The sequence below is a fragment of the Oreochromis aureus genome, linkage group 22 (assembly GCF_013358895.1).
Source record: "Oreochromis aureus strain Israel breed Guangdong linkage group 22, ZZ_aureus, whole genome shotgun sequence".
Classification (NCBI taxonomy): domain Eukaryota; kingdom Metazoa; phylum Chordata; class Actinopteri; order Cichliformes; family Cichlidae; genus Oreochromis; species Oreochromis aureus.
In genome coordinates this window covers 28672466-28688639 of record NC_052962.1, presented here as the reverse complement: position 1 = coordinate 28688639, position 16174 = coordinate 28672466, and the positions used below count along the sequence as shown (strand labels likewise).

The window sequence follows — 16174 nt, the reverse complement described above, 5'->3', positions numbered from 1 at the left end:
TTTATTAGCATTTGCATGTATACGTTGTTCAGGTTTTACTGTTTTTATTCTTAAATTGACAAAATCTGTATCTAAGAGTTTCAGTTTAACTCTACCTTGGATAGGTCTGGGAGCCCGATGGCTTGAAGTGGTGGCCAAATTAAAGTCGATGTTTGACAAAGTGTCTGAACAGTTGAAGCTCGGACTGCTGCCAACAATCAAGGAATTCTGGGGAAAGAGGGATTTGAATTCAATCTTTTGGCAAAGACAAAGCTCCCAGAGAAGAACCACAATCAGTGAATCAAAATAAAGCATCTCACCTGAATTAGCACTGTTTTATTGGCAAATTCATGGGAGAGAGAAGGGGGACCGTAGATCATAGGCATGATTCCCATGCCGTTGTCCACCAGGGTCACGTTGGAAACCATGACATTCACGATGGTCTGTGAAAGGGAGAGGAAGAGGAAAGGGTATCATTTCTTTTGCCTTAATTGGATTATGTATCTACTATATCTTTATTTTCAGACAAAGCATGGACCCTTTTAAAGCGAACACATATTAGGTTTGTTACATATTGCTTGAACAAATTCCTCGAGCAGGCTTTTGTCAGGTTATACTTCTAATGCTAAAAGTGCTTTCTGGAAAGGTAACTGGAACGTTGTGAAAATTATGGCAAAAAGCTACTTGATGCAGTAAAATATGACCAAATGTACATGCGTGATCCAACATAGTCTGTTCTTCCTTGAGTCTTCTCATTAAAACCCTCAGGTTATTTGTCCTGTTTTGGGTGAACCTGGCTGATTATTCAAGTGTAGGAACCAGAGACTTGGTTTTTAATACCTGGAAGTAGATGCCGTAGTCAAAGCTCCTCCAGACAAAGAAACCCTGGATGTGGGAGCAACCAGGCAAACCGTCATTGTTCAGATAGACCCCGAACAGACCGCCGTGAGCCTCGTTATGAATCCACGCCTCATTATCGTTTATATAACCTGCACAAGCAGAAGTTCTGTAATTTAATGATCTGAAAGAGGAAAAAATTTGCACCAGCCTGTCACTTTTGATTAAAGTCATCTATGTCACCTGGGCATGGTTCGCCATCAATGCGATAGGCCACTCTCTCATAACCCGCCACAATGTTGTGCTGCAGCACGACGTTTGTCCCCTCGCTAACCTGACATATGTTTAAAAGAAAAAAGAAGAGCCCAGATGATTATTATAAACATACATTACTTATGTTTAAGTTGAGTGGATATTCCTAGAAAACAAACCTCAATGGCAGCATTCCAGTCAAAGTTGAAGGGCTCCTCTCTGCCTTGGTACGATCCAGGCCACAGTGTCATCATCACCAAGTTCCTCCTCAGTTTCACCTTATTTCCCCAAATTCTGATGCCTGAAAACACAAAAACAAACACAGAAGAAGAGAAATTTAAATCAAATTTATAATCATTTTGCCTTCATGAGATACAAAAACAGAGCCACGGACAGCACAGCGTTTACCTTCTCCGACAGTGTGGTGCACGATGTTATCATCAACGTTAAGGCCGTCTGTTCCAAAAACGCCGACGGCCGGAGAGAAGCCGTCGTGGAAAGCGCAGCCCTGAATGTATGACTCTTCTTCTGTCACCTTTCACCACAGAAAAAACCCAACAGATTTAACAGATACTTTCTTCTCATTAAACAACAAAAGCAGCAGTTTTGTTTAAACAAGATATAAAAAAACATATTTGCAGTTGTCAATCCTCCTCTATGATCAGGCGGTTGCTGGGAAAGATGCTGTGTGTGTGTGCGTGTGTGGGCTGCACCTCTCCCAGATTGAGGAAGGCCACAGAGTAGCGTGGGTCGCTGTAGTCAGTCCAGCCTTCCTGGCCAGAGTGGTAGAACTCCACATTCCTGATCTGAGCTTTGCCTTCAGAACAAAATTGCAAATTATGATGACAGAAAGTCTGAGAGTCATCCTCACGACTGATATCCATTCATCTACAAACATTAACTGTTGTAAGCTCCCATCTTTCATGCTGTACATGCAGTGTTTTGCACTTAAAGCCTTTTACAACAATCACAACCATTCCTTTAATGGTTGTGATTGTTTCTGCTGAGTCTGTAACACTGTATCTTACGTAGTGTCTGTTTTATTAATGTGTTTCTGTCCAGTTTTTCTCCTTATTATCTGGCTTAAAGTCTGTTTATACTGAAACATTTCCGCTCCCTCACTCTGTCAGTGTCACTACTACACTCCATCACTGACTGCTGTTTCAACTGTTTCAACCCCTTCTCCACCACAGCATCCACCTCTTCAGGGCGATGTCCTTTTTTTTACCTTTATAGTCGATTCCCTCCCAGGAGTAGGTGCCGACGAGCAGCCTTGCTCCGAACGAGTCTTGCATCATAGTTGGATAATCCTGACCGATGATCTTGATGTTTCTGGTCAGGAGACCAACATCAGCTGCCAGAGTGTAGGGGAAAGTCGTACCTGACACAGAGTGAGTCCCACCTGTGGACAGAAGATGACGCAGACGTTTCAGTGTTTGATGGCGTGTTGCTTTGGAAACATCAGTCACATTAACTGAGGTGGTTCCTTGGTAGTAAGAAGACAGCCAGCAGATCTATGTTACAGGTTTGCTTATAATGTTTCTTCCCCTCATTAATGCACCTTAAAGTTAAATTCTTACAGATTCAACACATAAACAAAAAGGCTTTTTATTGAGATTCATATTATCAGACCTAACAAATCCTGTCAGCTGATGTAAAAGAAACACCAGAACAATAACTTCAAGTCCTGAGCTACGACTCACCAATATGAGTGTGGGTCAAAGGCTGGTTCAGGGTCAGGACGAAGCCATCCGCGGACACGGCAGTGATCTGACGTTTTTCTGTCTCCCATGTGCTGTAGCTGCTGGTGGAAATTACAACCTCGTCTCCAACCTGAAGCAGGCGTGTCAAAAAGTGAACACTTTCAATGAGAAGTAATTAGAGTAAAGGTACTCGACAGTCTGGTAGAAGGAGAATTGATTGATTTTGTTGCTCAAGGTATAAAAATTCAGGACTTTAGTTGGATGTTATACAATCTGCTTTCAGAACCCAACACGTGAATGCAGTACATAATATAAAAAAATAGAATAACACATTTTAGAGGAAACTATACAGACCTGCCAGTCGACCGACTGCGACAGGGTCAGTGTGTCGGATCCAGCGTTAGCAGTAGCGGCGAGTTTGGTGTGGTAAACATTGTGAGGAAGTCCGTAGAGCTCCAGTGTGCCAAACACGCCTGTTGCATGAGAAAATATATTATTTCTGCCATTGTAGATGATACATTTCTGATGTTAAATTGAATTATTCATTTAAATAAAATGCCTTAGCATGTGATGACGTTATTCAGATAAACATATCTATTATACAACATATGTATAATAAAATGTGATGCAGCACACAAAAAGCTGGCCAGTCATAGACCGAGAATCTCTGCTGCACACAAACACAGCCAAGCAAGAACAAGCAGACTTTCAGCATTTTCAGCGTTTGTAATCTTAAACTCACTATGTCAGAAAAAACATGTTTTTACAGTATAACAGCGCATTGTTTTTCTCCAGGGCCCCATTTATTAAACCCTGCCACACACACCTGAGGGTGTGACCTGGACACTCAGACAGTAAACTCTGCCCCCCTCAATGATGCTGGCAGCTGTTCCAGCTTTGCCTGTGGTGATAACGCTGTACGGATTGAAATCATTCAGCGCTTCCTTCTAAACTTAATGGAGATTTTATCAGACGTTTGATCATTTCTGGTGTTGCAAGTACCTATTTGCATTGTTATACAATTAGAATAACTGGCACTGTTGGATATTATCAAGTTTAAAATTAATAGAAAATGAACAAAGATAGATAAAATATGCATTTTGCATACTGCATATTAACCCTTTCACGCACAGTGGTCACTACAGTGGACAGCTATTTAAAGACTGTTTTCTTGTATTTGTGTCAGTGTTGTTGGTATACTTGCACATAAACCACTACATTGGACACTGATGTGTCACTCCATACCCAATCCTTAAGTGAAATTGTATGTTGTCCACCTAATTGGACATACAAAAAACTCTGTCATACGTAAAGATCCTGATTGAGGTTGTCATAATTCATGTATGAAAGGGTTAAGTTAAAAGTTCTGAAATTTTAGAAAAACAACAAAAAAAAGTAAAAAATTTAAATTTTGTACCATAGCCTGGATTTTGAATTATGCATCACGTATATTAACATAGTTGAAATAATCTGAGCAGGAGTATGAACAGTAAAAACGGCACATTTGCTTTATGGCTCATGCAAGACATATCTGAAAGCTGTTGGGAACGCTGGACTGAGAATGTTACACAAATTTAAAGCCATGCGGTAAAAGCAGTGTATCGATCGCTTCCTTAGCGTTTTCAGTTAGTGGAGATATCATCTGAATTTCAGGAGCGGGACCACTCCTCATCCACGCCCCTTCCGGCCTCAGGCTATATACATGCCTGAGGCCGATACCTGCTGTTCTCATTTTCATGCCCCACCCTCCCCCCCTTTTTTCCTTCTCTCCTCCTCTTCCTTCATTCACTTCTCCTTAGTACATGGGGATCTGCCCGGCCCGGGAGCCGTTGCCAGTCCCTTCGAGGCCTTCCCCAAACCGCAGGATGTGGTCCCGGCTAGTGAATGTTAGCTTTTAGTTATGTGATGTTTATTATGTAACTGCAGGGTTTATCTTATTGCACTTGCAGGTTTTTAGAAATGTCATCAGTCTCTTCAGGTGGTGCTGTTTTTGCAGTACATACACTAAAATGTGGCAATTTTTATTGCGAGTAAACGAGTCTGAGTCTTCTTACCCAGGACTTTGGATCCCTGGTTGGGTCCGTTTGGCAGAGGCCAGTCCGGAGTGCGGTGGTTCCCTCTCAGCTTGATGTGCAGCTGACCTCTGAACGGCTCGTCGTTCCATCCTGCAATCAGCCGGCCGCCCTGAAAGAGTCACACATGTTAACATCACCTAACTCATCGTGCTGAGTCAAACAGTACATGTGACTTCCACATTATCTGACATTATTTTATATTACGTAGGGGCAAATACACAACTCAGAGCTGCTGTCATATTAAATATATGCTGGAGATAAATGCTGATAAATTTGTGACATTTAAAGGAAGATTAGTTTTACCTCTTAAATGCATTCAAGTGAAATGAAAGTCATTTATGTTAAAGTGATATTCTGGATGAGGATCTTGGAGACATTACTGATCACACTGACCTGGATGGAGATGTAGACAGCATCTATCACCACAGTGTTGTACTCGGGTACAGATCGAGCCTGTCTGCTAGATGAGCTGTTCATGGTGTCGGGGATCTCAAGGACTCCGATAACTGTGAGCTTGTTGAGAAGAGGAGTGTCGGTGTCCAAAACGACCCACTGCCCTGTGGTTTAGCAAGAATAAAGAGGCATTTTTAGTCACAATATACTTATAATAGATGTTTTATTTTCAGAAATTTCCTTTTTTCACAATTATTTTTTAAACTGGCTCCAAAAAAAGCAAAAATCAATCTTTTTGTGTTCAAATGTTGCCAAAGAAACTTGTAGTTTTAAGCTACATTACCTGATGGGATGACCACGTCAGCACCCTCTGTTGGCTCAGTGAAGTTGTTTTCTGCCGAGCCTTTCCAGAAAGAAGCATTGGACCATCGGCTACAGAAAAACAGACATTTTGATGCTACACCAAGGCCACACCAGAAAAAGTTAAATGCACAAAACGTTTGATAGAAAGATAATAATCAACTTACATGAAGTTACCAGGTCGGCGGCTAGGTAATGGCGCGAGAGTGGCTGGAGGCGGTGGTGTTGGTGGGATGCAGTTGAGGTAGAAACAGCGGAAGACCGCAAAGTTTGTCTGAACGTCAATCATAGATCGGTCAACGCTGGACCTCCGCCTGCGCTGGCTTGTCTTCCCAGACACTGCAAAGAGAACACAACAGTGTTACTGAATGCTTTAATTAAGCAAGAGTAACACACACCCGAAGGTCAGATGTACAAAAACAGCAAAGTTGATAAACTTTGCTGATTATCAAGAAGGATGGAAGAAGGATGATAATAAAGCAGGCCTCCCTGAGTTTAACGCTTATTTATATTTTATCACAGAAAACATACTACATGCTGCACAAGCTATTTAAAAAAAATGCAACAATTTCATTTAAAAACATTCTGCTACTATTCTAGCAGCATAATGAAAAAGCAGGTAACATGACTGGCTTTTTAAAATGCTCGTTTCCAGTATTCTTATTCTTGGGCTCCACTAGTGTAACTTTGCATGATTCACATTTCAGTATAATCTCGTTTTATCTAATGCCTCTGTCAACTTAAGGACCGCTTTCTTGTGATTTCATCAACTGGGCACATCAGGAGGTTCGGGCACATCTAGAGCTGTGCACCTGAGATTACCACATTAATGACATCTGCTCTCTTCGACATCATAAAGAGCCAAGGGTAGAGAAAATCATCTGAAAGTGAGTGTCTGGAAACACTTTGGGCATTTTTAAATTGTAGTATTTACACATATAGTAACATTATATATAGGAAATGCATAAGATCTTTTGCTTTAATAAAATAATAAAGGATAAATCAAAATGTGCAGTACAATATATCCATATTAAAGTGCGTCTAACCGATGTAGTAGAGGTTGTTGGAGCTTTTATTGAAGTACCAATCTCCGTTCTTGTTGTTGCTGAAGCTCAGTGGCGTCAATGAGCCGTTTCTCCTGTCGATGATCTGGAAACTGTCTGGACTCTGCGTGAAGTTGTGGTTGACGATGACGTATTGATCCCGCTGTATGCAAAGAAACGCGCGACAAACATCAGCGTTTGCGAAGCCCTATATCGTATTTAACATACTTTACTCGCGTGTTCTTTGACGTGATTACCTTAAAGCTGTAGAATTTTCCGCTGTAAGTGATGTTGGTCACGTGATCCACATTTTCAAAGTACCAGTTGTACGTCTGTCCAGAGGGCAGCAAGGCCATCCATCCAAACGGATGAGTTAGTCTCTTCTTCAAAAAGGGAACCCTGGAGCTCCCTGAGTTTAATATAGGAGACAGAGCACACATATTTATATGTTTGTTTATATGTTAGGAGGTTTGCATTCATTAATGCACAATAATTGTCTAACATTTCCTACAAAGATAAAATATTATTCTCTGCAGTTTGTTCCTGATGGCATTTTCAGTTGTTGTAAAATCTTTACTGCAGTTCCTTCTAAACACCAGTAGATGTCAACACAGGTAAGAAAACAAAAACAAATTCCAGCTTCTTCTGCAACTATATGAGATCTGAAAGTAGCAAATACAGTTTTTTATACCATGTGAGTTGGTTAGGATGACGTCCTTGGCCACCAGAGAGCTCGGGGAGGGGTTGTTAAATGCCAGACGGTGGAAGTTAACGGTTTCATCGCACACAGCGCCGGGGAAACCCACGCTCCACTCGGCACTCTGGGAGCAGTGAGCAGGGTCCAGCAGGTTGCTCATAGGCACAACTACATGATTTATGTTTCCTGAAAATAAGCAGAAAACCGACTGAAGCGCCAAGAAATATGAAGAACATACACATTGACGTTTACTTTAAAACAATCAGAAAGAGTCTTGTTACAAAACATTCTGGAAGTGTATTAAGTGTTTAGCTTTGGTTGATTATTAAAGGGATAATGAAAAAGCAACAGAATATTTGAATTACTTCTTTTATAATTGGCATCTTTTTAAACAAATTTCTGAAAAGATTAATCAAAGTTTATGTTTGGAAGGCTTGTATAGCTCTTACATGACAAACTGAACCTTTATACACGTATAAGAGAGAAACTGGTGAGAAAATAAAATCACCTGTGAGGGAGCCATCAGTGTCTACTAGCTGCACTTCATGCTCCCACCTGAAGCCGGCTTTGTTGGGTGAGTTCATGTACTGGATGCCACTGAACCTGGCAGCCCAGCCACCACAAAGCTCCACACACAACCCGTCGATCGAGGTTACCCCGACGGCTGCACAGGAGCTGCGGTTGAAGTTGACAAACTTGCTGTTAATGACGCTCATGCCGTCGTCGAAAGGCAGGATGACGCCGCGGTGCGTGCAGAAGTCGCTGCCCAGTCCAAGCTCGTCCACGTGACCCACAAAGGTGCTATTGGACACCGTCGCCCCACCGTCTTCTCCAAAGCCCTTCACAGCCCACTGAAAGATACGCTTGGCTTCGATGCCTGCTTTCTCATTGTTGACCATGAGAAAGTTGCTGAACTGCACGGCGCCTACATTGACCCACTCAGCACCCTTTTCGCAGTTCCAGGTGGTGAGAGAACGGAAGACAGCGGGCTCGGGGATCGAGGACTGGCACCCTCCGTTCTTCATGGGGAAAAACTCTTGGAAGATCCACAGTCCAAACCAGCCCTGGGAGTGCACAGTGTTGTTGTAAAACTCACCAAGGGGAACTCTCTTCTGGCAGATGTTTGGGTCGTAGGAAGGGCCATCGGGGTGGTCATGCATGCGGTACCAGAAGCCAAAATGCGTTCCCCCTGCAGCGGCGTTGTGGCGAATGATGTTATTGGGATTTGTGACCCAGTAGCCGGCGGGAGTGACGTCATCATTTAGCAGGCTGGTGCTTTGTTTGACAAACACAGCCAAGTTGTACTGCAGGATGTTCTCTGTCTCAATGCCATCCTCAATGAAGAAGGCCCCGCCCATGATGTTGTAGATCACATTGTGTTCCACCAGAAGCCGGTGGGTGTTATGGATGGTTACGGCCCTGTTGAAGGTCTGATGAATCGCACAGCCCCTCACGTACGACTTGTAATTGATGTCTCCCATCAGATGCCAGTGGATGGGATAACGTCCCAACCTGAAGGCCTGTCCGGCGTGGAAAACCTGCAGAACAACAGCACAAAGACTTCAAACTTTTAACACACTAAAAATAATTTTAAAAGATACTATAGTATGGAAACGTTTAGAAAACGAAAATACATTTTACCTCAACATATTCTAGTCGGCCAATTGCAAGATTCTCACTTGGTCTGGGGGCGTGGAACATGATGCAACCTCCAAACTGATCGCTGCCGGCCTCCTCTCCAAACCGTCCTTGGAAACACGTCTGGGTGGTAAACTCACCTGAAGGACACAGAAGTGCAAAAATGTATTAAATACAGTGTTGCTCTCAGAATTAGTACGCAGAAACAGCAGAGGAGGGATCAAGCCACCATTGCAAAGTACCTGTGTTGAAGCCGTCCGGGCAGGCTTCAATCTTGTCATTCCATTCTTGATTCTGTGAACCTCGCACGACGATGTTCCTGGTGAGGAGCCCCACCTCAGCTCTGCCCTCAAACACCGTACCATCAGGCAGCGTCACGGACACCCCGAGGTGAGTGTAGTTCAGCGGTTCGGTCAGGGTGAGAGTCATTCCATCAGCCGACACGGCGGCGATCCTTCTCACCTCATTCTCTCCTTGACTGTGCCTGGAATATAAATAAATACGTTTAAACCCCTTCTGCAGATTTATTAAAACCTTTTATTTTTAATCTACATGCTCCTGCTGTCCTGTGATCAAAACACATCTGTGACTTCTTTTTTTGAATGCATAAAACAGCATTTCAATGATGTTTTGTAATCTTAACCCTCCATTCTTTTGATTGTCAGCAGATCCTGGCACACATATTCCGCTATCCAGGTTAGTAAAACCAGAGAATCATCCAAAGCCAAGGAATCGGAGCGGTGGCAGCTACTGCTACTTAGCTAAACCATGAAATTTAGCTTTCAGCAGGGCTAGTTTATTCTGTTCTTTGCTTAATACATAATCTTATTTCACATATTCCTTATTACAGTAATAAAGTGAACAACATGTTCCATTTTTTAAATATAGGGAACTAGAGATTTTAATTCAATTAGCTGCTAACTAGCATCATGCAACAAAAATGCTAATTGCTGCAATTTATTTAATATACTGTTATGTTGCACATTTTTCTCCAACTAAAGGTAACTAAATGAACACATTTATTTAAAATATTTGACCAATTTAATAGACAAGTATATTAAAGTCCAGTTTTCTTTCCAACTGGCTCTTTTTTTAATTTTAAAAATAATTTCAGGATTATTAACAAGAATTTTAAAAAGTTGAAAATTTGGCTTGAGATAATATCAGCTGCTAATCACTGTAATTTTACATTTTGTATTCCATTTCTTTTTGCATTAAATTAAACATTTCAACTAAATGCCTACAGTTCCCATGTTTTGGCTTTATAGCTCAGATGAATAACTTGGATTTATGCTTTTATGAACCGGTCCTCAGCAGTACCTGTGTCCAGTGGTGGCAATAACGATCTCGTCTCCTACTTTCCACGTCACCGCCTTCATCAGGTTCAACGTTTGTGAGCCACTGTTTGCTGTTTGGGCCAAGTGGGTCCAGGGGATTGGCACAGGAATACCTGATTTTAAAAAAAAAGTAATTTTAAACTTGAGCAACTATTACAAAACTGGTCCCCTTTGGGGGTTATTATTTGATTATTATCCTGGTTCCTTAGAAACAGATGAGGTGACAATAATCACCTTGAGCACCAAGACCTAAAACTATTGTCAGCTTACTATTACATGATATTATTACATGACATGCAATGTGTGTTTTTGAAATAATTGGGTCAAAGCTATTTGAGGTTTCTGTTGCTGAACGCCTTCTGTTTTTGGCTCTACATGATACGATCGTGCACCTCAAGGGTGAAAAAAGTTATAAAGTTATAAGTTATTTATTTCATTATTTATGTCAGTAAATGTAGGAAAATAACAATATTAAAATGCAACTAATGAGTGACAAAATCTGTGGAATTACAAACAAAATGTAAAGTCTGTATTAATGCATAACGAGTGTTTTGTTGCATTTAAACAGAACAATCTTAAAAAGATCCTAAAAAAAATGTAACAAGTACAAATCAGGATGTGGAACTTGATTTATACCTGATCTATACCTTATGTGTGTATATGAACATAAATTTGTGTGTGCACACCATGGAGGTCCAACACGCCCTCTCTGACAGCCAGCGTCTTGGCTCCATAAACAGGAAGTTCAGGTGAACGCAGTTGACCGTGGAGCGTGATGATGGCTTTGTGCTGGAACGGCGCCCCCTCCTGTCCGATCTGGAGCCGCCCGCCGTCGGTGATCAGGATGTTTTCTGCCTGCAGCTCGATGTCGGCTTCATCGAACACTAACGTCCCTCCTGAACGTAAAAAGAACTTTAGTTTCTCTGACAGTTTGAATTTCAATCCATTTTTTATTTTAATATTTTATCTTATTCTGCAACAGTTTTCCAAATTTTGCATTTTCACAAAGACTGCATCCACATAATTCACTTTTTATACAATGTCGGCCTGTAAAAACACACATTAAGAAGTCATTTTCGCACCTTGAATAAGCAGCATTTTGAGCACAGGTGTGCTGGTGTCCAGCAGGATGGTCTGGCCTTTAGTAATAACAGCAAATGTGCCCTCCTCAGGTGGAGACAGACCTCCCCACGTGAACCTTGACGACCACACGTCAATGTAGAAGAAATCTGCGTTGTCCTAAAGAACAACAAAGAACACTTGATGAAAATATGTAATCAGGAACAATGAAATCAGTCAGACAGCACTGTTCCTGTATTTGGAAGACGAGTAACTTTACTAAACACAAAGAAATCAACCTCACCATCTTGGCGATGCCTCGGTTTCCGATGCTGACTCTGACTTTGGTTTCCTGAGATTGTCCCTGAGCGCTGGTCATGCAGATGATGTGCGTGCTGTTGGCGGACTGCACGTCACACACCGACTCTGCGATCGTCACGTTGATCTCGTTAATGTCAGTGCTGTAATATGGGAGGGGGAGTGAACACAAGCAAGGAAACAGACTAAAGAAAACCTATTATGCTAATTTGTAACTGTCTTTTTATTCAGTGACCTCCTCAGTAATCTTTCTTTAAGATCAACTCCCAGTTTGCCCAATTTTCTAAATGGGAAACTTCTGGAAGCCAGCCGAGGGGCAGCACCTAGTTCTTGTGAGCTTTACATTGTTTAAAAAGAGCTGATGGCAGATGACTGTGTAAAAAAACAAAATTATGGCCGTTAGTGATAATGAATATGTGTGCAGACACTAATACAGTTCATTATGTGTCAAACATGCTCAACAAAAAGCAGTATTTGTAATCTATTATTCAGGATTGTAATCCCCATGTTCCCAAGCAGAGAAAGTGAAAGCAAAAGCAGATATCTTTTGTCGGCTGAGCACTTATTCTTGATCAGTGATCCATGCACGTTGGGCGTCTCTCAATTGAGTGAAATGTTTTCTTTCTTTGCTGTACCTGAAACCAGAGCCGGTGATTGTGAGCCGGGTGCCTCCAGCAGTGCCGCCTCTGCGAGGAGAAACCTGAGTGATCACTGGAGTCAGCTGAGATTTATAGGTGAAGCCGTTTGACACGTTGACCGCATCATGTGGGTTAATGACGGCAACAAGGCAGCTGACCTCTGACTGAGTGCCTGCAAGGATACAGGACACACACACGCAGTCACACACAGACAGACAAATCACGCAACAACAAAAGCTTCAGATGTCTCATCATCCATATCAAGTTATCTTCTTATCAAATGTGACCATTTTCTGCCTTGTGACAAGGCTGACAGCATTCCTCATAATCACAGTCTGTCTGCTTTAAGGCCTTTAGGGAATTCAGTTGGTGTCTTAAACCAGCTACTGACAACTACTGATGTGATAATAAGTATTTTTTTTTGTCTGTAAAAACACATACAGTACTTTAAAAGGTAAAATAAATTAAATCTTGCTTGTCACAGACATATTTTTAACTAGTTTGTGTTTAGTAGCTATTAATATTATTAAAGCTGTGGATCTGGATTTTAGAAGTGAAGGAGCTGTGAATTTCTTTGTGTTTGGTAATGTAACAGTGCTGCTCAGAATTTTCACACTGCACAACCTCTAATTTCTAACAATCCTAGTTAATTTTTTTGTGAAGCAGGATAAGATCAGCAAACTCTTGTAGGTTCAGTCTTCCTGTAAAAATAATGTTCATTTTCATTTTTGCAGCAACAGACCAGAGTTTAAATTGTGACCAGCGCATGCATCCAGGAAGGATTCACAGGCTAGCCCAGATCCCGCATCGGTTAAGCAGAGTTAAGCGTCACCCCCAGTGTGTTCCAGATGAGAAAGGTACATTAAAGCTAATGAATCCCTCTCTATGCAGCTCACAGAGAGGTGGAACATGGGCAAAGCAGCACTATGCGACGTAGAAATGACCTCTTCCCAACGTGCAAACCCACATCTCTGCTACATAATGCCTAACACTAGCCACAGAGTGTGATACACTACTGTGCTGTCGGGGTAATGTGTCTTCTTTCCAACTAATGGAAAGAAATGTTCAAAATACACCGCAGTGCATTACTTAGCAGTAATAATAGCAACGTTTATAACCCTAGAAATCAATCACTGTGCATGCCATAGCTGCATTTTACAGCATGCACAGTGTTTAACAACATTTTTCAAAACTCACATTTTATTAGTGATATTAGTGATTGAGATTTTTTCATCTGCATGATCATCTGCTTTAGGTAAAAGTTCTCTAAACTTACTGTTGTGAGGTGGAGACTGGCAGTACAGATGGGTGGATGTGGATGTTTGTCTGTGAACCTGGCATTCCTCCCCGCAGATCAGCACAGTGGAGTTGAGTGGATCAAACCCAGAGCCTTGGATGGACAGCAGCGCATCGCCACCGAAACTACCTGAATGGCAGATTAAAGGGAAACAACTCATTCAGTAAGCTAATAAAAAACTGATTAGAGGATCAAAAGAAATGAAGGAATAAAAGAAAAAGACAAAAGCTGCACAGTTTATTTCACTGTGAAGTATTTTGAGACAAGATGTTTGAATGATCAGTTCTTCTTTTATTTGATTCCTTTTTATAAACAACTGAAAAATAATTAAAATTATCAGAAAAATATAATTGTTTCTTCCTTTTTTATGTAATTAACTCTATACCGTCAGACAGATGCGACTCTCACATAAATTCTGAATGCATCCAGCATTGTTATTCCCGACAGTGGGCTTTCTCCCTGGAGACATCATTTGTTCTGTTTTCTTAATTCTGTTTACTTTATTGCTTTATATTCAATACAAAAAAAGTTTAAGAGGAATGTTAGATATTCTTCAAATTAAGTAGCCCCAGTAAATATGGATTTATGCATCTACAGAAAAATTATTAGGTTTTATTTTTTTATTTCACGATTAGGTCTGTCTGTGTTTTCTTGTTTTTTTTCTCTCTCAATAAGCTGATTAAATAAAATGCGGATGAACAGAGAGTTTTAATATTGCTTACCTTCACTGGGCTGCACACTGCTGAGCGTCAGTTCATATGTGAACATGACTCCTGACTGGGCATAACCTTTGACCTGGTGATGCAGCATGACTGGGTACGTCCCCCCTGGATTGTTTCCTGCGGCGAACTGGACCTGTGTGTCGGAGACCATGGAAACATTGCAAGGGACGCCATTTACGGTGATGGTCACGAGCTGGGAGTCAGTGCCGAAGCCTGAACCTGTCAGGGTGATGACAGACCCGCTCGGCCCTGCAGGAAATAAACAGAGGAGATGAAGAAACTATATAAACAAAGAATCTGAGACAAGACTGGTGGCTTTATACATGACAAGACATCATATATTACGGTACTGAATGACACATAAATCTATAAATGTCATGAGCTGGAATAATATTTTATCTGTTCAGTAATAATAATGATAAATTATGGCAAATGAGACTGAACCAATTTCCAATTTTCAGTGACTTTTTTCTGTATTCTTCAGTTTTGCTTAATTTTATCGAATAATCTTGCAAAATACTGTCAGTATTCTTTAAACAGACTGCAGAGACTGCAGTAGCCTCTGCTTGTTATCTTTCTGTCATCATAGTTACCTGTGGTGGGGCTGATGGAGCTGATGACAGGAGTGTGGGTGGTGGAGTAGGTGAAGTTAAGAGGAGGATACTGCACAGAGAAGACCTGCAAAATGACAGTCACCAGCCCCACACTGTTAGGAGGCGTCAGGCAGATAAGACGACCCGGCGTCACCTCCTGAATCTTGCAGGGTTTCCTACCAACCGTCACGCTTGTGTTCCCTGGAGCAAAGCCATTTCCTGTGAAGATAAGTGACGTTCCTCCCGCCAGACTGCCCACGTTGGGGTTCAGGGTTGCTTGTGCCTTACTGCTCAGGGTGACCTGACCAGAAGCGAGGCCTTTGCTTCTTACAATCACTTTGACTGAGTGGTCACCTGCAGGCAGAGCGCTGACTCTTGCACTGATGTTGCCGTCGGTCACGGGCGGTTACTTCTAGCTCTGTTAACCCAGCAAAACTGCCACATCATCCACGCTGCTGCCAAACCCTGAGCCAGAGATGGTCACAGTAGTGACATCATCAATGCTGTCCGGGGAAATGCCGGTAACTGTGGGAGTGACGGACGAGGAGTAGCGGAAGGAGCAGTTTGAGTGGCAGGCGCTTTGGATTTGGCCCATGTAAAAGATGACATCACCGACGTGTGGCTGAGAAGGCGCCGTGTCGCAGATGATCGAAGTGTAATTAAGAGACTGGATGCGACAGAGCTCGCTGGCTACAGTTAAGAGTCCCTCTGAGAAGCCAGAACCGCGGATGAGGAGCCTGGTGTGGCCAGTGGGGCTTCCAATAGGAGGCGAGACTGAGTCAACCACTGGAAGAACCACAAAGCGACGCTCAAGCTCATTTGGCACAGCGATGACGGCGCTGCCTAGGTTGTTGACTCTGACGGCCACAGGGAGAGCAAGGCCGATGGGAAGTTCACTGCTGGGGCTGAGCTGGCAGTTAATCTCAGATTGGGAGCTGTTGATCACCTGACAGGGCTGATCTCCCACCATCACCTGCAGCACACAGAGCAGACCGCTGTGGGTAAGAAGTCTGAACAAGAGCTATATCAAGGCTAATCGAGTCTAGCTTCAGTTAAAGACAACACATTTATTGGTCAAAGAACTGAGATTAAAATGACTTTTCTAAATGGTATAATGAAATTAACTATGTCTTAATTGAAGCTTAGGACTACAAGCATGTGTTTGAATGCTTTCATTATAATGATGCAAGTGTTTTATTAATTTAAGTATTTTGCTTTAAGGTCTTACATCCA

At 42.0% G+C, this 16174-nt stretch overlaps 1 protein-coding gene across 1 annotated transcript in view; it reads right to left on the bottom strand.

Annotated features, from left to right (window-relative positions):
* pkhd1l1.1 (PKHD1 like 1, tandem duplicate 1) overlaps positions 1-16174 on the bottom strand; it is a 46985-nt gene that overhangs the window by 6216 nt on the left and 24595 nt on the right. The window contains 28 exon segments of the mRNA XM_039605464.1: positions 96-207; positions 300-422; positions 820-968; positions 1060-1150; positions 1248-1369; positions 1477-1603; positions 1782-1885; positions 2297-2470; positions 2772-2901; positions 3126-3244; positions 4826-4955; positions 5240-5403; positions 5583-5671; positions 5767-5938; positions 6646-6805; positions 6900-7051; positions 7334-7525; positions 7848-8877; positions 8981-9117; positions 9220-9461; positions 10298-10427; positions 11001-11210; positions 11397-11553; positions 11678-11834; positions 12327-12501; positions 13606-13755; positions 14349-14597; positions 14942-15914. Of these exon segments, the coding sequence (XP_039461398.1) occupies positions 96-207; positions 300-422; positions 820-968; positions 1060-1150; positions 1248-1369; positions 1477-1603; positions 1782-1885; positions 2297-2470; positions 2772-2901; positions 3126-3244; positions 4826-4955; positions 5240-5403; positions 5583-5671; positions 5767-5938; positions 6646-6805; positions 6900-7051; positions 7334-7525; positions 7848-8877; positions 8981-9117; positions 9220-9461; positions 10298-10427; positions 11001-11210; positions 11397-11553; positions 11678-11834; positions 12327-12501; positions 13606-13755; positions 14349-14597; positions 14942-15914 (5920 nt within the window).